The following is a 23,503-nucleotide window of genomic DNA, read 5'->3' as shown; positions in this document are numbered from 1 at the left end:
ATTGCTCAGTGGTTTGACTGGTATTCTGTGGGTCCAGTTGTTGGCGTAAAACAACACAAAGTATAGAAAACAAGACAGGATGTGTTTACTGGACAATAACAGAAAATGTGTAACTCTTGCATTGCATGTTTCTGCACCTTCATTTGGGTTTCTGTTGCTTTTAAGAGCAGACCGAGCGCTTTAAAAAAAACCAGCTGGCTTTTGGAAATAAGTTAATAGTTTTTAGTTTATGGAAAATGAGACATTTCAAAAAACTTCCAGAATGTAACGTCACAAATCAGTAGGCATTGACCCTTCACCTAGTAAGCCCGGTGAGGAGCAGTCCGGTTTCCTAGCAACCTGAGCAGAATTCCGCCCGTTACCTAGCAACCCAATCTGAGTTCCAGGACATTGAATACACAAAAATTTCAATATCTAAGAATTATTTTGTGAAAAAAATGTAATGAACATGTTTTAAATGGCCAGCAAACATTTTCTAACATGTTCAAGGAAGCATAATGGTCACCTTTAAGAGTACATGGAGTGAATTCGAGGTGCAGAGGAGTTTCACTTCCAGCAGAGTGGAAGCCTTTCAATGTCTACAGTTTAGTATTTCAGACAGCTCTGTCGAGGATTTCCAAGGAGCCCAGATAGTATCTCGGCATCTCGAGGATTTATGGAGTCTTCCTTCCCCCACTGCTTTCTTTTCTTGCCCTCATCTTATTTTTGTTTTAATATCTCCTGCGAATAATCTGGATCTGTCTTAATGTGCTTCCTGCAGCTCACAGAGAGACGTCAGAAGACTGTCAGAGTTGTCTGGAGTGTTCGAGGGACAACGGCTGCGTTCGCTGCCCAGAGCGACTCTTCCTGTTTCTCCAGAGGAAAGGGATGTCTCATCATGGGACGTGTCTCCATTCCTGTCCAACCGGACACTTTGGACAGAGAGGGAGGGACGTGAACCGCTGCATGAGTACGTATAAATGTGTTATAAAGGAACAGCAAAGACAAGACCTTAAAAAATAATGAAAAGACTCGTTTTTTAGGAGGGTTTTACCTTCAATCAGCCTGACTTCCTTGTAATCTGTTGAAACAGTCTTGATCAATAGTTAAATTCATCTTTTAAAGGTTTTCTTTGATATTCAGTTGCTTCAGTTTAAGTTATCCCTGAGCATGATACCATAATTTTAAAATTATGAAAGAAGACCCTAACTGCTCCACTGTACCACCCTGTCTTTATCTTTTAATAAACACCTGCTTCAATTATTCCTTCTCTTTAAATCAACATGAAAACATTTCAGCTGAACATTTTCAGTGCAACAGCTGCGATTCCTTTGGTAAACTTTGGTTCAAGTCTGACTTTATTTCTGTCCAGAACTCGTTTCATGTCAGTGTGTCCGGAGTTGCTGGACTTTTTAATCTTCCATCCAGTTCCCTTTTTATAAGATTTTTTAAAGCATTAAGTTTGAATTTAAATGTTTATGATGTAAAACCACTTGCTGCATTCTTGTTGGTTGTGCAGAAGGCTCTACTAATGCTTTTCAAAGATGTACGATTGTATAATTGCGCATCTGTCTGCATTCATTTTCACGTGTGAGTGTAAACATTGAGTGGTTGGGGGCGTGTGGTCAGCAGCAGCTTATTTGAATTTAAAGTGGCAGAGACCCTAAAACAGCTCAAATTAGACAGAACTGATTAGACTAAAATGTTATCTGAAATGTAATGAGCATGTTTCGTATCGCCCATCCAAACCTGTTCAAGGTAAGGCTGAGGGATATGAGGAAAATCTAATATCCTGATATATTTTTGCTATATCACGTTACATATCACGATATTCTTAAATGAGCTCCAATGTTATTTTAAACTATAGATCCCTTGCAGCATGATGTCACCCACACAAGTTCCCGCCCCCATTTCCCTTTCAGACTTAAATGTAAGATCATATGAAAAGGGATTCAGTATTTTTCTATGAACTGTCTACACTATGACTACATAACAAGGTGAGAAATAAGTTTTAACTAAGAAAAAATAGCGAGGGAGAAGGAAGTAGGTCAATTATGCTTGACTTTGATAAACTTAACAAATAGATGTGCTGTGGAATAAGGTGTGTTTTGGACAGATCATCAGTAAAGCAGGTGTTTAAATTATCTAATCAACCACTGCTGTGTTAGAGTGGCTAATTAGCTAATTGTTTGATTAGGTGCAATAAATTTGCTGTAAACCTTTTGTGGCAATAGTTTCATAACATGTTTCTCAAATTGCCTCATTTTGTTCAACATCCTTCATATAAAATCCAAACCGCTGCCAGATTATTGATCCTGCTGTTTCTCTTTGGACCTGGACAGTTCATCTGATTCCTCTTCAGTCACCGTCTCCTTCACGGCTCAACTCTCGCTGTCACCATGTTGTTTGTTTTCTCCACACAACGTGATTGGTAGAAAAATTTCAGGTTGGGAGGGGGGAGGAACTAGTGATGCATTCATAGGGTGTCGGATAAACCATACGCACAGTGAATTTGACGGCGAAAGTTTATTATTTGAACGACAATGTATACTCTATAGTTGCGATATAGCAGTTTTAACTATGGTAAATTGAAAATATCGCGATACATCGAGCAATGTTCCCTCTAAGCTGTGCGCCTGCTCAATCGCGCACTGCTCGCATATTCTCAGCACACAAGAAAATCTGTGTAGCGCATAAAATAAAGTCCAGCATAAACTGGACCAATACATTTTTTTCTGTACTACTTTGCGATTTAACTCAGTGAGTGGCAGGTGTCCAGCCAATGATACGATATGGTTCATGGTACGGGCCCTGGTCATATGCGCTGTGGCACCGTGCAGGTTAGCTAGGTAAGAATAGTGCGGCGGAGTTAAGAGACGCGAAAGTTACTTAACACCTTATCATGTACAAGCGAACGGGCAGTGGGACATCCACTCACCAAGCCAAAGTAAAAAAGAAATGCGCTTCTTTTAAGATTAAATGGCTGTCGGAGTTTGTTAAAATGGCAGAACAGTACAGTGGAGGCAATGGGGACCTCATCAGGTGATGGCAGAGATACTAGTGAGATTACTCTTTATTAGTGATCACATTGATGCTCGTTTTTCAGAGGATGAATTAAAGGAATGGTCTGCATTTGTACATTGAAGTGAGAAGGGCAGATATAAAAAAAAACGGTGAAATTAAATATTTTACAAGAATTTATACTGTATCACAAGCTAGAGCGCACATTTCATTGTGCAAAATGTGACTGTTTAAATGTGAACAATAAGTTATGTCTGAAAGGTGCAATGTCTCATTTCTCAGCCTGGCTAAAGCAGGACTCTCACTTATAACATACTACGCATCTCATGAACAGCAATGTTTTTGTTTTTTCATTTTACAGTGGGGCAAATCACTTATATTAAAAGCAAACAAATGAAAATTGCTGCTGTAATCTGATTCTTTTAATAAGCCATGCAACTTGCTACAATCCCAGATTTATAACAGATGTAATACTGGTGCGTGGCCACGGCGTGCACATCCGATGATGCCCACAGTGGTCCTCAGTGTACTCAGGAAGCTTGTGTGTATGCCCAGACACATTAGAGGGAACGTTGACATCGAGTATACTCCATACATCGCCTAACCCTAGTTCAAGGAAGCATAATAGGTCACCTTCAATAAACGTCTCTCAGCATCAGTTTTCATGCAATGTTACTGCATTTAACTTGTAATTAGTTTTTGCAGTGGAGAGCCACAGAGGCTATTTTAATAAACACAACAAAATATAGGTAAGTAAGGAAAAAGAGTTGCAATTTAAATGTATCCTGAACAAAAACTATGAAATTTCACCGCTCTTACAGTCTGGGTTTCCTTGAATATTTTAATTGTTCTACTAACTTTAATTAGAGAAATCTTGAAAATTTTAGAATTTCAATGTGTGAGTTTGTGAAAGATAAACCTGCAGTAGTAAGTTGTATTAACTTTATTAAGATTGTCATATCTGTAAAAGTAAACAAGGGTTTTTAAGTTGGCACTTAAAAAAATGAAAGAAGAAAAAAGCGGGATTAGGAAATATTTTCAGGGTGTTTAGCGGCAGGTTATTGTATCTTGTGTTATTGTATCGAGTTTTATTAAAGCAGATATTAATTTTAAAGCAACTGTTGCCTTCTCTCATTATTTAAGCGCTATTCAAAACAAAAATTTGATTGTGATGTTTATTAAAATATATGATCAGATATTTAGTTCTTGTAAGTTGAATCAAAAATATAAATTCTTCTAACTTAAAATAGTCATTTTAAACAACCACCAGCTGTGCCTCTGGAGCTGCAGGTTGCAGGGAAAACTCAGATTTTCAGTTTGTGATGTTTATCCGGCGCTCTGCTTTCTCCCAGAATGCCGCTCGTTGGACTGCGAGCTTTGCTTCAGTCGGGACTTCTGCACCAAGTGTAAGCCTGGCTTCAAGCTGCACAAAGGCAAGTGTTTGATCCACTGCCCAGAGGGAACCTTCGCTCACCAGACAGACTGCCTCGGTAAGTAAAAAAACTGCAATATTTGAAGATATTCACAGAAAACTGATGTATTTTCTTTGTTAAGCAACAGGAATTCCAAGCCAGGTTAATTTCCTCTAAAAACATATCAAGATTCAGATCTTGTTGCCTTAGGAAGAACAATAACCAAATGTGTTTTTCTTTTTGATTTAGTTTGCTAAGATATGTACAAATAATCGAGATGTCTAACAATGATATGAATATCACTATTCAGTGATGATCAGATAAGATTAATAGTGATGATTGTGCTATTAATCGCAGTGATGTCCAATAATGATATGAATAGCACAATTAATCACTACTGCTGTGATTAATTAAGATTAATTACAGCACTAACACTAGTGATTAATCATTAGTGTTACTGAGTAAAACTGGCACTAGTACTAGTGATTACTCATTAGCTCTAAACTCACTAACTCTAGTGAATAGTGTTGTGATTAATCACAATTAATCATTACACTAGTGTGATTAATCACTAGCGTATTCTCTTAACTAGTGATTAATCAATATTAATCAGTAGAGAGTGATTAATCATGATTAATCATTAGCACTCTGATTAATCACAGCATTAGTGTGATATCACTGTGAGTAATCGTAGTCGTAGTTCACATGTGAGTGCAAACTCACACAAATAATGGTTCTGATATTGTTTGAGCTTCTGAGATGCTAATCAGCCGCTCCCAGTTGTAAAAATTATACCTTAACGTGGTTACAACTGTCATAAAGTAAAAACGTACAAGCAAAATCCTTGAAAAACCAGACAAATATGAAACGCTTTACAAAAAAATGAGCAAAATTCTAAAAAAAAAAAAAAAGAAAAAAGGAAGAAATCAGAAATAACCAGCCTTATTGTTGCATAAGGATTGCAGAAAATGACAGACCTGTATCTGCATTGCTAACATAAAAACGTATGGGGTCTGCATCCTGTTCCAGGTTTCTGCAGGCTCTGACCTAATCCGAGCCACCTATAAAAAGATACTCAGAGACATCAGTGAAACTAAAGCTGGTAGCACAATTAGCAGCAGACTCTTTTCTCTGAGAACTCAGAGTGTTCAGCCGTTTTTATTCCACCGTAAACAGCCTGTGTGACTTCACCTGCAGGTTCTTATGTTCATGTTATCGGGTTCTAATGACTCGTAATCCCATTAAGTGACAGCCTAATGGCATCTGTGTAACGTGCTTTTAATTTTGTTTTTGCCTGCTAACGTCACCTGGAAACACTCGTTTGTATTTTTATCGGAGTTAAATCTGTTTGGATGGGGCCAGGCTCTCAACATAACACACGATACACATTAAAGACCTTCAGAGTGGTTTTGGGCTTCATCTCTCCCTTCTCAGTAAGTGAGATATATGACTGAACTCGGTCATTATTTGATGCTTTTCTTTTCTCCTCTGCCGTCCACCTGCAACATCTGCAGCTACGGATCTTTGCTGGCAGTCGAGCAACATCTGGTATTAATGGTGCTGTTGGGGTTTTACGTCCAACTGTTGGTACACACCTTAACAAAGCCTCTGCTTTCAAATCTGACGGCCGCGATGACGATCATAAAGATACTCTGGCGCCGTTTGGCTGAAGCTGCAGAGCTGCATGACATCTCTCTTCCTGAGTAACCGGCTAATGTTCAGCTGGCATTCATCTACCTTAAATAATTGCACCGTTGCTGCCAGAAATCCAGGGAAATCTTTATGTATTAGTCCAATTCACCACTGCTGAGTTATAGCTGCAGTTTATTTTATCGTTGCTGTCACATTCGCTCTCTGTAATATGCGATCTCCAACATTTATGTATCCAAGCTTGTTTTTATGTTTTTATCCATATTTAATGGTCTTTTTGTCAACTGCTTCATCTGGAGTTAATTACATGATTCTGACTTTAAAAATCATTTGAAGGAAAGTTTGAATAAAAATTTGTGCTGTCAATTAAAAATGTAATCACGATGAATCACTGGGTCCATATAACGCAGCTGTGAACCAGGAAGTCCTCCGCAGGAAAGAGGCTTTCAGGTTAAAATAGTAGTTTGATTAATATGCAGTGTGTAATATCAATGTCTTAATATGATTTTCAGGTTAATCGCATGAATTAATGCGTTAACGTTGACAGCCCTAAAAAAAAACAGCTTCCAAGTTTTTTCTAGATCAGTCTTGAAATTTCTGAGCTTTTTCTTGCAAATTTTTCACTTTTGGAGCTTTGGGAGTTTTTTCTTGAAAATTTTTAGATTTCACATTTTTTTGGTGGAAATTTACTTGTCCTTTCTTTTTCTACCTAGAGTGGCCCTAATACCCCGTCGTAGATTTTCACTTTAGAATTTAAAAATGATTTAGGGGAAGCTAAGATTAGCTGAAATTTGCTAAAGTGCTAAGCTGAAAATTAGCTCCACTATTAGCAGAAGTTTGCCCACTACTGATGTCCTGAGATATAAAACTAAAGAACTGAAAAGATTGTGCTTTGTTTTAATAGATAAATAGTTTTTTATTTGTCTGAAATTCACCGGTGTTCTCCTCTCTTCCCAGGCATTTTTTTTAATCCATTATTACCACTTTTTCTTTCACGTCTTTTCTTTTTTGCCTTATTTGTTTTGTCTAGAGGTCTGTCCCCTGCTTCTGCTGGGAGAGTGGAGCGAGTGGAGCGTCTGCGTCCGTGACGGCGCCACCTGTGGTTTCAGATGGGGAAAGCAGACCCGGGTCCGGGAGAGCAGCCAGAGCTGGAAAGCGACTGAAAAAGCGCGGGTCTGTCCGCCCCAAAGCGAAACACAAAGGTGCAGGATGAAGAAAAAATGTCCCACAGGTGAGAAAGATCCCACAGTGTTAGCAGCTGCGCTAAAATGAGCAAAACATGCAATATGTTTGTTTATCTTTGTTTAGTGAACTGCCCACATCTGTTTTGACACACTCGTGCAATTAATAATGCCAAGTTGAGGGGAATTGGACCTTTTAAAAACATTCCAGTCTCCTCAGCTCAGTGCTATGAGGTTATAGATATCCTCTCTCTGCATCACACGAAACACGGCAGATCTCATCTAACCTTTTAAAGGTCATATTTGGTCATCTGGTATTATAAAACCAAAGTTATAAAGTTTAGTAACTTTAGCATCGAGTGACTGATATGTAGCCATGCAAACGCTCTATGTTACAGCAGCTCCCTCCTTATAAAACGTTTGTGTCCAGCTGGTCTTTATTACTGCTGCACTGTGAACATCACAGGCGAATATAAAGATAATAAAAAGTACTGAAGAATCCAATAACCTTTGTCTTTTTAAAGCCAACTCATAAAAACCTCTTCAAGCTAACGTCTCTTCATAATAAACACCAGAAAACTGCAGTTTGGGCTTCTGTTAACGATGATCATGGCGAGTTAATGCCTGGAAATAAATATTTAGTTACTGATTTTTAATCATTTGTTTTGAACAAGAACTCTGGACTCCTGCCATTCAGAAAGTCGTTACTGGTCTCGACTCAACATTCATCCAGGGGCAGATCTACACAGAAGCAAAGGGGGGGCTACTGCCCCTCTGCAGTTGAACCTTGCCCCCCCAACTGTATTTTATATTCTCCAAAACTAAATCTTAATTCATCAAAAGTATGTAATTGTACAAATAATCTTAGGTTGCTTTTACACCAGCCCTGTTTGGTTCGCTTTAATCGAACTCCAGTCCGTTTCCTCAGAAAGTCCGGTCCATTTAAAGAGGTGTGAATGCGTAATTGGGTGAAAAAAGAAAACTCTGGTCCGTGTAAAAAGCTTGGTCTCAGTTTGGTTGAAGTGAACTCTGGGGTGGTTTGAATGCATATGTGAACGGCAAGCGGACCAGAGACCGCTCCAAAAGCAGGAAGTAGACTTTAGTGCAAGGCATTCTGGGTAAATACAACCAAAACAAACACACTAGGCTAGCGCTAGCGGGAGAAATGGTTCCTGGTCTTTAACTAAAGATAAAAGAGAAATCCTAACCGCTAAAATCTGACACCACTCCTTTTTTTTCATTTCGTAAAGAAGGAAGTTAGGATTTATGTTGCTTCCCTCCCCTGCGACTCCTTCAGACTAGCCAGCAGCAATTAGCAAACAATAAAGTTTATGATAAGACACATTTTTATTATTGATTTTTTTAGGTAACTGTATGGCATAGCTTTCATAGAACCACAAACATAAATATTGTTCTTGAAAAATATTCCCACATCCAATCAATTTCTTCAGGACGGAACTTGAATTGCGATAATGGCCGCACAGAATCGTTCCGAGGGCCGCAAATGGCTCTCAAGCCGCATTTTGGACGCCCCTGAAGTAAAACAAACATATTCAGGGTTTAAAAAGTTGACATCCAGCGTCCTGGACTTTTGCATTCAGCTTTTAAGCTGCTAATCGTCTCCTGCAGAGTAACCGCAGGCTGCACATCCATCTGTGTACATTCAGGCTAGCAGCATCGCGCTCCTTTTCAACCGCTGCATTCTTCTCTGGAGCGTCATCTGGAACCAACATCTGTCCAGACTGTTCCCATTTGTGGTTCCATGATGGCAGAACAGCCTACAAAATGCTAGCAGGGAAAGGGATTCCCTTGTTCCCACCCACCTCACCCCCCAAGAAATGCGTGAAACACCAAAAACGTGCTCAGTTTGCACCTCGCTACCTGTTCTGCTACATTAAGGAGCAAACCAGCCGAGGTTTCTTTCAGGTCTGATGCCTGCATGCTGTTTCTCGCTCCGGTTCTGCTTTGATCTTGTTCTCTGTGGTGGAGGCTCCGACTGCAAATATTTTGAAAGCCTCTTGTTGTGTAAATGCTGTCAAACCCAGTTTAGGTTGTTAAAAAAAAAGGGAGGAGAAAAAACCAGAATGTGCGCTCGGTGTCTTCAGCAGCTACAGAAGTATTGAAGTGACAGCGCCTGGCTCTGGATTCAACTAAGGATTTAATTAATAATGAACCCCAGACGGATTAAAATTAAACGTGGCAGCTGGTTTTGGCTTTCCATCAAACTAAAACAAGAAACTGTGAGACACAAAGCAGAAGATGAGACTGCAGCAGGTTTTTGTTTTTTTACAGTAATTCCTTTAATAGTTCAGATATGCATTGAGTGTTTGAACTTTATCCACAATATAAGGCGTGTCATTTGAAGTATTTATCATTATCACCAACATATTGTACGTCCTGAAGAGATCTTCTGGGATTGGACACATCTGGGATAAAAGAAGTATCTCCCAGATTACACTGCTTTAGTTTTATAATTTTCCGTCTCCAAAAATTTACTCAAGTAAAAGTAAAAGTCTAAGTTACCGAGTAACTGATCAAATTATCAGTCATTTATTATTTAAAAATTACATCAACAGATGGACCAGATTATAAGGTTTAGTGCAAATTTTTTAAGTTTTAAAGACAGAAATGATTATAATTCATAATATTAACAAAATCAGGCATAAGAAAAATTTTCCAAATCAGTTTCTTTCAAAAATAAAACGTATAAAACTTTAACAAAAACTGCAGGTGTTTTGGTTAAAACATGATTGTTTTTCATTCATTGGGTAGAAAATCCAGAAATTTTACTCAAGTCAGAGTAGAGATACTTTATAATACAATTACTCAAGGATAAAAAGTACAGTGTAGTCAAAATGTACACTTTTCAAAAGGTCAGTCAAGTAAATGTAATTGAGTAAATGTACTTAGTTACTCCCAGTTCTGCCCGTCTGTGTTATGGTCCTCAGATGAAGTCCCTTATTTTCCTCTAAAACAAGAGATTATCTTCTGCTTTCTGTCAAAGTTTTACTAACCTGGAATCTTGTGCTGTTGCAGTTGATTTTTTAAAAATAAACTATAACAGAACTCGATTGAAAACTAGAACATTTTCAATTGACATTTGAAATTAAAAAATTTCCACGTTTATTTAGTAGAAAAGTTCTTATATTAATCTAAAAGTTTGATTTTTTTATTTTATTTCTGAGATTACTCTCAAATATTTTTGGCAGAAATGAATTACTTACTGCTACTTTAATTTTGCATGTTTGCTTTATTAAAAGAAGGACATCTAGTCTTCAGTTTCTTTTGGGCCTGATTGATTAAATATATTTTCAGTAAAAAGAACCGGATTTGGGTCACTTTCTATCAAATGCTTGCTATATTTAGCCAAGATTAAGAAACAATAAGAGCTGATTTGGGTGCAGCAAACTTAGTTTTTCAGTAGTAGCTGTTTCAACTTGGTTATAAAAATATGAATATTTTGTGTTGTACTTTACATTTTCCTGTATAAGAAAGTTATGTTGGTAACAATTTTTACCCTGATTACAAATTGAAAGTCTCCATTTGCATCTATGAGGCAAACTTGTATCATTCTTGAATTGCAGTTAGGGGCCACACAAAATTAGTCCAAGGACCATAAAAGGCCCCCAGGCCACACTTTGGGCACCCCTGCTTTACAGTCTCTCATCTCATAAAGTACTGGGGAAATTGATTTATTGATTGATGTATAGTGAACCAAATAAACCAAAACTCCCTTTGCCTTTTTTTGTATTCATTGGCCAGAGGAGAAAATCAAAATCAAGTTTCAAATATCTAGTTTGCAAAATCTCTTTGTAGTTACAGACACATGTTTAGTGTTAGTGTGACAGCTTATTAAGTTGTATTTATGTGGATGATAATCTCCCATAGTGAAACAGATTAACTCAGGCTGTGTTTCACAAAGACAGAGCAACCGTGTGGCTCCCATTTAGGACAATACATTTCCCCTGCTGCAGAACCCAAAGACACTCATGGAGGTTTGTTATAGGAAACACTTGTTTCTCTAATAACTGTGACCGAGCTCTCCAGCAAGTCAATTTTTCATTGTTATTGTGTTTGTGCTGCAATGTGTTCTCTCCCATGTGAAGGAGAAGCGAACCAACATGAGTTATAATATCAAACTGATGTCTCTGGTGGCTTGTTGCCGGGTCGTTACTTTTGTTCTCTGGCTGATCAGAAACAGACCCAGGATTAATTTGTACAAGTGATTCTTCTTGGATGGGGAAAGCAGGACAACAGCAGCTTTACCTCAGCAGATTTATGAACTCACAAATCACGGTGCTTTCATAGTCCAGGTTCTAAGCCACTAAACGGACCCGAATGGGTTAGCTCATTCCCACGGGACATTAGTGTTTTACCCTTTACACCAGAGATGGCTGTAAGGTACATGTGTCAAATTCAAGGCCCACAGGGTTATTCTCACACCTTCTGATAGTCCAGTAGATTCGGTTCGATTGGGAATTAAAATTACAACATTTGTTCCATCTCAGCTGCACTTTGAGCAACCTGTTCCCCTCCTGGCCTGTGGGGGCGCTGGACCTAGAACCACTGAAGGAAAAGACCCAAAAACCATTGAAGACACTGAGAGCAACTTCCTTCTTCACAAAAACCAAACCAAAATGGAATCATGCCAGATTTTAGTGGCTGCAGGATTTCTCTTTTGTTTAATAAAAACATAAATCCTTTCTCCTGCTAGCTCTAGACGTGCTAGGTTGTTAGGGTTGTATTTACTGTCAAGAAAATCCGAGCTCATCCCACTTCCCCATGCTGGAGATTTTAGTTTAACAGTAATAATAAATAAAGTTATCTTTAAAATGAATCACTTAAGTGACATCAGGGCCCAACAGTAGACTTAAGTGTCAATAAAGTTAGTTTAACAGTAATAATAAATAAAGTTATCTTTAAAATGAATCACTCAAGTGATATCAAGGCCCAACAGTAGACTTAAGTGTCAATAAAATAAATCTAGTTGTGTGTGTTGTTTTTGTCTCATGCAAACTTTGCTTTAATTCTACTTTTTTCTATCTAATCATAAAAAATCATAGTCAGTCAGAGAGAGTCATTAAACAGGAAAAGCAGGTTTCCTGGAAAAAGAGGAAGTTTCCAGCCTGCAGATTTATAAAAATAGTTGAGACTATTTTAAAGCATGAAAGTTTTAAAAAATTAAATCTAAACATTTTGAGTAATTTGATAAGATTCAAAGTAAAATACTTATATTAATATTGATTTACTTGTAATAATACTTACACTTATATTTGTGAGAACACTTATAAGAAAAACAAGCAAATGTAACTTTGGTATCAAATAATTAGAATAATAGATTATTCTTGGTTTCTTTTCAGAAAACATCTGTAATAACTCACATTAAGATTATAATAAGAGTAACTAATAAGTTATGGTTATAAAATCATAAATGAATGATAGATCAGAGAAGCTGAAGAAAATAAATGTGATATAAGTTATGGTTATAAAATTATAAATGAATGCTAAATCAGAGAAGCTAAAGAAAATAAATGTGATATAAATGTGATTTTGACATTGAACTTGAAATGGTGTAAAAGGTTGTAAAACTGCAATTAAACATCACTGATATGTTGGAGGTAGATGGTAGGTGAAAGGTGACAGGAAGGGAAAAAGGGGAACTAACAGGAGAGCAGAGATGATCAGCACCTTATATGGAAACAGGAGGTTGAGCAGCCCTGAGACATTGGCACAGACATCATGACATGATGTCTCTTAAGACAGTGATGGATATGAGATCATCTGTCTAAGCAGACAGATGAACCCTATATAAGGTGGGTGCAAAAGAGGAACCGTTCGTTGGATCCTCCGGGCAGCTTCGAGCCAAGATCGAGATGGACAAAGAACTCTGCAGCTGAAGAAGAGCCGGGGCCACGGAGCCGGAGACTGTCCTGCACATGGAGACCAACCCGTCAGGCCCACAATCTGTGGCTTCGAATCGCACTTCTCTCATCGGCTGGGTTCTGACCCCAAAGACAAAGATGAAGACAAAGACAAGGAAGAAGAACTGGTGCCTTTTTTCCTGCCAGCACCAAGTCCTGTGTGACCTCAGCATCCATGCGGAGAAGAAGCTCATCGGACCTGCGGAGATCCTGGCCTTCGCCGATCAACATCTTCCTCCTGCTGCCGCACCTTCTTCGTCGTCGTGCCAGGTCTGGGGTTCGAGGCGCCAAACTCCGTCCGTCTCGCTCTAAGGTTCCTTTTTTAGTTCTCAGTGTCAGCAGTAGGGAAAGATAGACTAGATGATTGATTTTACTTATTTGATTATTTCTGCTACTGAATTAAGCTGTACTGACCCTTGCAAAAATGCCTTACTAATAAAATATTTAGCATAAAGAAAATCTAAAGATGTTGTGGACATTCAGTTAATGAGTCACCTTAAAGTTCTTTGATGGTTGTAAAATAGCTGTGATGTTTGATTCTGGAGAGGAAAAAGTGGAAAATGTTTTTAGGTTGCTGGTAGCCCATATTTAAAACAACATCCTTGGGACTCGCCCGAGTCACTAAAACCTACCTGGTTCAATAACAAATGCAAGTTGCAAAATAGAGAACGAGCGACCGTTAACAGGTGTGCTCTGTGAAACTAGTTGGCTGTAGGCTGCTCAGTCTGGCTAATTCACAGGGGGAAGAAGGGTGGGACACCTGGATGTAGGCCGTCAGATAACCAGGCGAATCGTTTCTCGAAACCAGCTTAAACAGAGTTTACTTCAGTTCTGGACAGGGTAAATCCCAGCAGATTTAGGAAACTCAACGTACCCGTTAGACGGAGAGCTGGTAGCACATCTCCCCTCTCAGAAGAGGAAGTACGAGAGTGAGAGAGTAGAGACAGAAAGGAGGGGGGGGGTGTTGCGCAACAACAAGTGGCGCCCAACGTGGGGCCCAGTCCAACGGAGTAGGAGGGCCCTATGGCCAAGTTAGTAAAAACAGATGTGAGGATCTGAATAGCTCACTTGGCTTGTTAACTCTTAAGGAATAGAGTTAATGGTGACTGATAAGGCCGTCAGTCACAACCCTTGCAGTAACTGTATGGCATACAGGTGAGGGAAGGCTTCTACTGAGGATAAATGACCGGATCCAGACAGTGAAGCTAGTAGCCAACATAGTCTAGACCCATCCCTGCTCGAAGGCTAAAGAGAGGCTTTGGGGGATAGACAACTCGAACCGACAGAGAGACGGAGTGATGGATGATCACTTCGAGGAGGAAAATCTGGGGAAGAAACCGGAGGAAGCCGGCCGTCCAGATCGTTTGGAAAATGAGGAGACCTCAACAGAACTGCATCAGCTTTCTGCACAGCTACTGTGACTCAGACCTGAAGCAAGTGGGGAAGTTGGTTCCAAGAATGAGGAACTGAAACATCAACCCGAGACAAAGGAAAGTTGGCTCAGTCTTGCTGGAGAGAAAAGTATCATCAGCCGACGATGGATGAGGAAGCACACCGCGTCCTCCACTGCAGCCATCGAGAAGACATCCGGCAACAGAGGAACAAACACCAGCAGCTGACATCATCACACAGACGCAGACATGGTTAAAGACATCCTGCTGGACCTGGAGCTTGAAATTGGGCCAGCACAACCCACCAGTAAGAAACGACCGTAAGAGACATCTGAGAAGCCAGAACAACCGGAATGGACAATCTACACCGATGGATCCAGAAAGGGGTCCGACCAGTCGGCATACTGGGGATTTATTCTGAAGCAAGACGGCAAAGAGAGATGCCGTCAGAAAGGAAAAGCTCTCGGTAGTGCTCAAGCCGGAGAAGTAACGGCAGTACTGGAAGGATTGCTGGAGCTGGTGAAAAGGAAAATCAAGAGTGCCAGGTTAGTAACTGACAGTTACTACTGTGCTCAGGCCCTTAGAGAGGACTTGGCCATTTGGGAAGAAAATGGTTTCGAGACTGCAAAGGGCAAGCCCGTGGCACACAAAGATTTGTGGAAAAAGATTGCTGAGCTAAAAATGCAGTTGGAGATAGAAGTCGAGCATCAAAGAGCACACACGCATGAGGGAGCTCATTGGCGTGGGAATGTTGAAGTGGACTGTTATGTCCAACAAAGGAAGATCGTCTTTGTCGGTACCGAGAAGTGGGACAGTACTCCCAGAGGACGGGAGGTCCCAGAAGAGTACGTGGTCGAGGTCGTGCGGAGCGTGCATGAGGCCCTTGGACATGCAGGCGTACGACCTACCCGTAAGGAGCTGGAGGAGCAAGATCTTTGGATCCCAGTGAAACAAGTCCAACGCGTGCTGAGGGACTGTGAAGTGTGTGGTCAATACAACGCAGGTCGCCGAGGGCAGCGGATGGAAGGTTTGTTCATCAAGAGCACAGTCCCATGGGGTTCAGTCTGCATGGATGTAGCAGAGCCAATGGGGACAACAGGAAAGAGAGGTGAGAAGTACCTCTTGGTGCTGATGGACACCGTGACAACTGCTAGAAGAGCAGGTCTTCCCCTGCAGAGGAACTCCGTTCACGTCACAGAAAGCAGGGAGGCGAAGACACTTCTCCTTTTTGCTTAGGAAGGAAAAGGGAAGTTGCAGCTTGAAGTGTCACTGAAAACAGGGCAGAGAGTTTGGATTAAAGCTCAAGATCGGCCTGCATCTACGGTGATCAAGCTGAGATTCAACGCCCGAGATTTTGTAAAGTAAGTACTGAACTTCAACACAGTACTACTGATGAAGAAAGGGGTCCATGAGGAAGCAGTGCTCAAGCCAGTGAACCAGAACATTACAAGAAGATGGCCAGAGAATCAAGCACCATGCCATCCTACAGTAGACTGGCCACTATTACGGGAAGGTTGCCGTTCAAAGAACAACTTCAAGGCTTTGGACTGGGAGGGCCGTGAAGAAATTGGACTATGCTAAAGAAGAACTCCTGTCACAACCTGATGGATTAAAATGGAAAAGGATCGTGATTACGGATAAAGCGTCATGATGCTTATGCTTTTTGCTTTGCTCTGCTGAACAGCTAGAAAAGTTTTTTTTTTTTGAGGCCTTCTGTCTCAGCCCATCTTCCCTAAAGAACCATTCCACATCCTGAAGAACCGACAGTTCATCCAGCGAAGGTTCCTGTAGAAGAATCAGAGCGATCCAAGTTTTCTTCGACATTCATCACCTCATGGGGGAAATCAAAACTCCAAAGAGGGGGTGTCAAGAGAAGTGGAGTTTTGATGACTACACTGAGCCCTCTGTGAAAACTGAGGATGAAGAATCTGCATCTTCACATCCCAGACGAACCTCTTCTCTTTCTAGTGGATGAGGACGGCGAACTGCAGGAGGGTGATGGACTCCCAGCATGTGAAAGGTCTGACCTCGTGGAGGGGGTGTCAAGAAAATCCGAGCTCATCCCACTTCCCCATGCTGGAGATTTTAGTTTAACAGTAATAATAAATAAAGTTATCTTTAAAATGAATCACTCAAGTGACATCAGGGCCCAACAGTAGACTTAAGTGTCAATAAAGTTAGTTTAACAGTAATAATAAATAAAGTTATCTTTAAAATGAATCACTCAAGTGATATCAAGGCCCAACAGTAGACTTAAGTGTCAATAAAATAAATCTAGTTGTGTGTGTTGTTTTTGTCTCATGCAAACTTTGCTTTAATTCTACTTTTTTCTATCTAATCATAAGAAATCATAGTCAGTCAGAGAGAGTCATTAAACAGGAAAAGCAGGTTTCCTGGAAAAAGAGGAAGTTTCCAGCCTGCAGATTTATAAAAATAGTTGAGACTATTTTAAAGCATGAAAGTTTTAAAAAATTAAATCTAAACATTTTGAGTAATTTGATAAGATTCAAAGTAAAATACTTATATTAATATTGATTTACTTGTAATAATACTTACACTTATATTTGTGAGAACACTTATAAGAAAAACAAGCAAATGTAACTTTGGTATCAAATAATTAGAATAATAGATTATTCTTGGTTTCTTTTCAGAAAACATCTGTAATAACTCACATTAAGATTATAATAAGAGTAACTAATAAGTTATGGTTATAAAATCATAAATGAATGATAGATCAGAGAAGCTGAAGAAAATAAATGTGATATAAGTTATGGTTATAAAATTATAAATGAATGCTAAATCAGAGAAGCTAAAGAAAATAAATGTGATATAAATGTGATTTTGACATTGAACTTGAAATGGTGTAAAAGGTTGTAAAACTGCAATTAAACATCACTGATATGTTGGAGGTAGATGGTAGGTGAAAGGTGACAGGAAGGGAAAAAGGGGAACTAACAGGAGAGCAGAGATGATCAGCACCTTATATGGAAACAGGAGGTTGAGCAGCCCTGAGACATTGGCACAGACATCATGACATGATGTCTCTTAAGACAGTGACGGATATGAGATCATCTGTCTAAGCAGACAGATGAACCCTATATAAGGTGGGTGCAAAAGAGGAACCGTTCGTTGGATCCTCCGGGCAGCTTCGAGCCAAGAGATGGACAAAGAACTCTGCAGCTGAAGAAGAGCCGGGGCCACGGAGCCGGAGACTGTCCTGCACATGGAGACCAACCCGTCTGGCCCACAATCTGTGGCTTCGAATCGCACTTCTCTCATCGGCTGGGTTCTGACCCCAAAGACAAAGATGAAGACAAAGACAAGGAAGAAGAACTGGTGCCTTTTTTCCTGCTAGCACCAAGTCCTGTGTGACCTCAGCATCCATGCGGAGAGGAGGCTCATCAGACCTGCGGAGATCCTGGCCTTCGCCGATCAACATCTTCCTCCTGCTGCCACACCTTCTTCGTCGTCGTGCCAGGTCTGGGGTTCGAGGCGCCAAACTCCGTCCGTCTCTCTCAAAGGTTCCCTTTTTTAGTTCTCAGTGTCAGCAGTAACTGAGACCAAACGTACAGCATGTGCAGTAATCCAGGCGCTTCAAACAACCTGAAATATCCTCGACTTCATTCAAACGTATAAAGCAGAACTGGGCAGAGTAAATCCAAACTCTGCTTTGGATAAAATCTCCTATGTTTCTGCTGGCCCTTTTTGAGTTTCGCTCGGTATTACAGATACCACTTTTGTTATTCGTTTTGCCTTTTGTTTGTTACTCTGACATTTCATACAAGATCACGGCGCCGACAGCCAACTTACAGAACATCCAGACAAATCCCCATAGATTGAAACAGAGTTACTGAAGATTAGAGGCTCTCTGGTACTTTAAAGGGCAGACCTCGGTGTCCCTCTCATTCAGAAGCTCATGGATCAGGATTTAAACCCAACATAAACACGCATCGTGTTCACAGACAGACCCTCAGGCACTGTAAAACCCTGGACAACAAGTACTGATTACACAACAAGTTGGTTTTTCTGCCCTCACTTTCACTCCATGAACATCACTAATGTAATTTAGAGGCATGTCTAAGCAGAGAAAGCAGGTTTTTCTTCTTTCCTTTTGGACACAATGTGGACAAAGATGAGAAAAATCTGTTTCAGCAAATTCCAAACATTTTCGCTTGGATGGAGGTTTTCTGCTTGCATGACCGATTCAGTTGGAATCTTTTTATTCGAATTTACTTTTATAACATTTTCATCAACTCATCAAGAAGTTGGACAGTTGTTATAGACCACAGCTGCTCGCTGGTTTTGATCAGAGCGAAGATGGAGTTTGTCGTTAACCCGTAAAGAGCCGTAATCTCTGGTTGGTTGCTCTGCTGCTAGCTTCAGTTTTGTGCTAATTTTACAAGATATGCCAAGATCTAACAGAAATTCAAGTTTGCACAGATGTGGAATCAAAACGGGATTTTTTTCAGTATTTTACACATTTACTGACAAGCCTCCTGTACGGCTGCAACTAAAGATTATTTTAGTAATTCATTATTCTCTCAATTATTCTGATTAGTCGATTATTCGCATAAGAACTTTTGCTTGTTCTGCAGATTTTTCATTTAACCACTTATGATTATTTGATACATTAGAAATAAATTAAAAGATGCAGATGAACAAATCACACAGATAACACCTTATTGATGCATTTGCAGATAATGTCCAATATCAACATGTGAAAAATTCAGCTTAACATAAACAAAGTGTATGGCCAACCTGTTGAATATTTTTTGGATTAACCAAAAATTGGGCAGAAAATGATCATTAATATGAATATTTCACAGAATATGAAGCAGGCAAAGCTAAAATTGATGAGTTCTGGGTAAAAAAAAGTTTTACAAACAAATAATGTTTTTTATCTTAAATGCAAAATGTATTCATACTTGTATAATTTTTGCTTAATTGTTGCTCTTAATTCGTTGTTCTTTCAGTAATTTGTCTTCCTTTAAAGTCTTTATACTCCGTTTAAAGATGATTCATTGACAATTATTTCAGTGATTGATTAATCACGATTAATCGTTTCAGACGTAGCCTCTTGTGTTTTCATCTCTTCAGTTTTCTTTTGGATTACGCATCAAGGAGAAAGTTTGTCGTTTTCTATATATTTTGGATCATTGTCCTTCCAGCAGATCCATTTATGCTGCCATATTTATTTGAAATCTAGTCTTTTGTGAAATTCTTGAGCCTTTTATACTAACAAGGAATATAAACCACCCCACAGCATCACAGATCCTCCTCCGTATTTTACAGTGGGCATGATTTTCTTTCCTACATGTTTACTTGGGCTGTTTTTTGCAGAAAAGCTGAGTTTTAGTCTAATCTGACCCAAGCATATGGTTCCAGTTTAGGTCCCAGAAGAGTTTAGCAAACTCCACATGTTTACATTTAGGACGTCAGGAGAAAAAAGCCTTTCCCTGTCATGCTTCATAAACAACCAGTTATTTTCTATATAGTGACTAATGCTTGTTGTGGATACTTGGTGACCCCAAGGTGCTGCAGTTCACTAAGCTTTGGAGATATTTTCACCTCCTTTACAACCTTGATAATAATGGATCCTGTATATCACATAGTTACAACCCATTCAAACAGGAAGTGGTGGTTCTGATCAGCTTCAGTGTTAATTACATCCATTTAGAGCCGCAACTAACGATTATGTTAGTAATGTTAGTAGTAAATTCTGGCGATTATTCTGTTAATCTGGTGACTAATCGGATTTTAAAAATCGGCCCACAGGTTTATTAATTTAACCTTTTTATACAATGTTAGAACTACATAAAAATATGCAAATAAACTATGAGATTCATTTTTAAGTGAGAAAATTAATAGTTTTTTTTGTTGAAAAACAGCATTTCTTTAGTGAATCCTTAATCATTTGTAGCAAAAGATTCATCTTCGGCTAAAAAAAATACATCTTGCATCAACATGTGACAAACTGAGCTCTTCTGCTGGATGCAACATAAATACAGATTAGGGATGATCTGTTAATTATTTTTGGTATTAAATGACTAATATTTGATAGAAAATGTTATTTTTCAGTTAGTTTTTTCCAGAATTTGAACCAAGTGAAGCCAAAACTGCCACTTGATGAGTTCTTGGGGAAAACATATTTACAGACAAAAGGTTTTATTGTTTTTTTAAATCTTAAATTCAAAATGTATATTTTTTGGTTTAATTTCTCCTCTGAATGTTTTTTCAGCAAATGACCTGTTTTGTCTGTATTCTCCAGTTATTGATTAATTGATTGCTAAATTAGTTGACGATTATTTCAATCATTTATTTGTCGTGGCTGATCGTTTCAGCCATAAATTTATTTTTAAATGAATTGAGGTTGGAGTAATTATATAACTGAAAATAATTTATATTTGCTCGATTGAAAAAAATGCCCAAATTGAAGGTAAATTTTCTTGCCGTGTAAATTGATCTGCAAAAATATACTGTAAAAGTATTATTTTTAAAAATATTTTTGCTGTATTTCTGTTCTCAGGAGATAAAATCTGATTTTTTTTAAGGGTATTATGTGAGTTCATGCAGTAATTATGTGGAGTTGTGCAGGTTCTTAATGAAAATCCGCAGTTTTTGTCTCAGTGCCACCAAACCGTACGTCTGGCAGATCTCAGTGCCAACCTGGAAACTGCACAGTAAAAGAGGTGAAATTAAAGCAGAGCTACGTTTCGACCCCCGCTTGCTATTTGATAATGTCTGGCCTGCAGCACATTCTGCACTTCAAACGCAGATCCGTTAGTGGCAGCTGGAAATCGGCTGGGCTGTGGTTTTTGTTTTTTTGTTTTAGGGGAAGGCCATCGTTAGCGTCGCATAAAAAAGCCTTTAGCATGTTTGTTTTAAGGTTCACAATCAAATAAACAACCAAAACAGACCAACCTGTATTCAGACTTGCACATACTGGTGATGATGCGTGTTCTGGTCTGCGTGACCCGGCGGTCGGTTCCCCTGTTCCCAGTTCCTGCGGCCCGCATGGCTCCATACCGTTTAAAGCTTCATGCTGATTTATTACCTGTTATGCCCATGTACAGTGCTTTTCTTTCTTCCACCGCAACATGTGGTTCTGACTACGACTGTTTTCCAAAGAGTCTAACGGATTGAGAGGATAACACCAGCATTTTTGGAAAATCCTCAAACTTTTTATTCCTGTTTATGGAGTTCTGGTTGTTGTATTTAAAAAGGTCAGTTTGGGTTATGAAGGCATCGAGGCTCAATGATTCCAACAAATTGCACTGAAATACGATTTTTATCTCTGTGTGAGTTTTAAAGTTTTTGACTGTTTATCATGTAAAGGTTAAAGGTCTGAAAAAATCTCCTGTTTGTAAAGTTACAAAGTCAAAATTTAATAATAATTTGGGCTATTTAATCTGTCAAAGCAAAAAATAACAAGCTTATGTTATTGATTCATTTATATATTAAATTTCACAAACTAATTAGCAAGTTAAAATAGTTAGTTTACAAACTAAGTTGTCCACTTTCTGTTAACAGCCAGTGAATTTGCAAGTTAGGGTTAGCTAGCTAGCTAAATATTCTGATTGGAGCAAAAATATTTAGATTCCAGATTCAATATTCAGATTTCTAATTAAATATGTAGCCTGAGCATAGAGATCTGGATTAAGGAGTAACATTTAGTCTTAGTTCTGGTTCCTCTCTTTAATGTATTTAACCATTTTTACAAAAACAGAAACTACTACTAATGTTTGTGCTGCCAGTCAGAGTTGTCTGAAATCTGTAACCTGCTGTTGTTTAGAGAAAACTGGACCTTAAAGACAATCGTCCAGGTTGTTGCTCCAAAACAGACCGAGTTCTGGGTCCTGCAGCACTTCTGCTAACACGATCAATCTAAGCACATGCTATACAATAACCAATATAGGCATATTGCATATCTATGTAATGGACAAAACCTCATCGAAATGATAACATTTTCTACCTCAACAACTCCCAGCTCAAACACTAACAATTTTTCTAAACATAATTAGACACTAATGACTCACACCTGGTAAACACACAAACTACCAGTCAGTTTAAAACCCAGACTCTGCTGTTTCCAACAGGACCAGAATCACCATGCAATGTGCAAAACTCACTGAACCAGCAGCCAAAGACGACAAACGAAACAAAATGTCTATGCTTCAGTTTTTGGAATGAAATTTGGTCCAGTAATTGGTCAGAACCTGTATTGTGAATTGCTAGAGGTTTTGGGTTTCCACCCCATGCTTTTAAGGAAAATCCACACTACGTAATGTATTTTATTAGAATGTATTATTTTTATTTTGTTTTTTTCCCTGTGTGCCATATGTGTTTGTTCTTTCTCAGTAATACAAATGTTGATTTTTAGACCTCTGGAGTATTCTCTGGAATATTACCTTTATTTTGATACCTGAACCAGTCAAATACACCTGGTAGTTCCTGAGATATAGGAAGTTCATTTTGAGGGTGTTATTTTCAAGACCTCTCCAAAAAATTTCCCAAAAAGAGGTTCTGTTCGGAAGAGGCTGAAAACTGGACCTTAAAGACAATCGTCCAGTTTGTGATCCTGCAGATAATCTTGTCTTTTCTGATCATTCATGGAGTTCGGCTGAACTAAACAGAAACCAGAGCCACTTTCATTCTCATGTAGCTCCGTAAAGTCCTCCTATGTTTTCCTGAGAGTTTGGTTTGAGGTTTGGTCACAGCGCCACCAGCTGGGCGGTTTTCCAAATTTCTGCCTGAAACAGTTATGATAGTCGCTGAGGAGTTTTACGATGTGCATGTTTGGTTTCCTGAAGCAGGCATCAAATTGCAAAAACAAGACTGTGTTTACTTCACTGTTGCATGTAAAACTGGGATTTCTTCTTTTTACTGCTGTGGGTTGGAATAAATTTAAATCTGACTGATGTAAAAACCAATAATTGGGTATTTAAGAT

General features: G+C 39.0%; 1 protein-coding gene across 1 annotated transcript in view; it reads left to right on the top strand.

The window, feature by feature from the left end:
• The window catches only part of rspo4 (R-spondin 4), a 43,661-nt gene that overhangs the window by 9,167 nt on the left and 10,991 nt on the right, over positions 1-23,503 (top strand). The window contains exons 2-4 of the mRNA XM_028003173.1: positions 761-949; positions 4,353-4,490; positions 7,093-7,293. Of these exons, the coding sequence (XP_027858974.1) occupies positions 761-949; positions 4,353-4,490; positions 7,093-7,293 (528 nt within the window). The remainder of the gene's footprint in view (positions 1-760; positions 950-4,352; positions 4,491-7,092; positions 7,294-23,503) is intronic.

The sequence above is a fragment of the Xiphophorus couchianus genome, chromosome 20 (assembly GCF_001444195.1).
Source record: "Xiphophorus couchianus chromosome 20, X_couchianus-1.0, whole genome shotgun sequence".
Classification (NCBI taxonomy): domain Eukaryota; kingdom Metazoa; phylum Chordata; class Actinopteri; order Cyprinodontiformes; family Poeciliidae; genus Xiphophorus; species Xiphophorus couchianus.
This window is presented reverse-complemented; position numbering and strand designations above follow the sequence as displayed.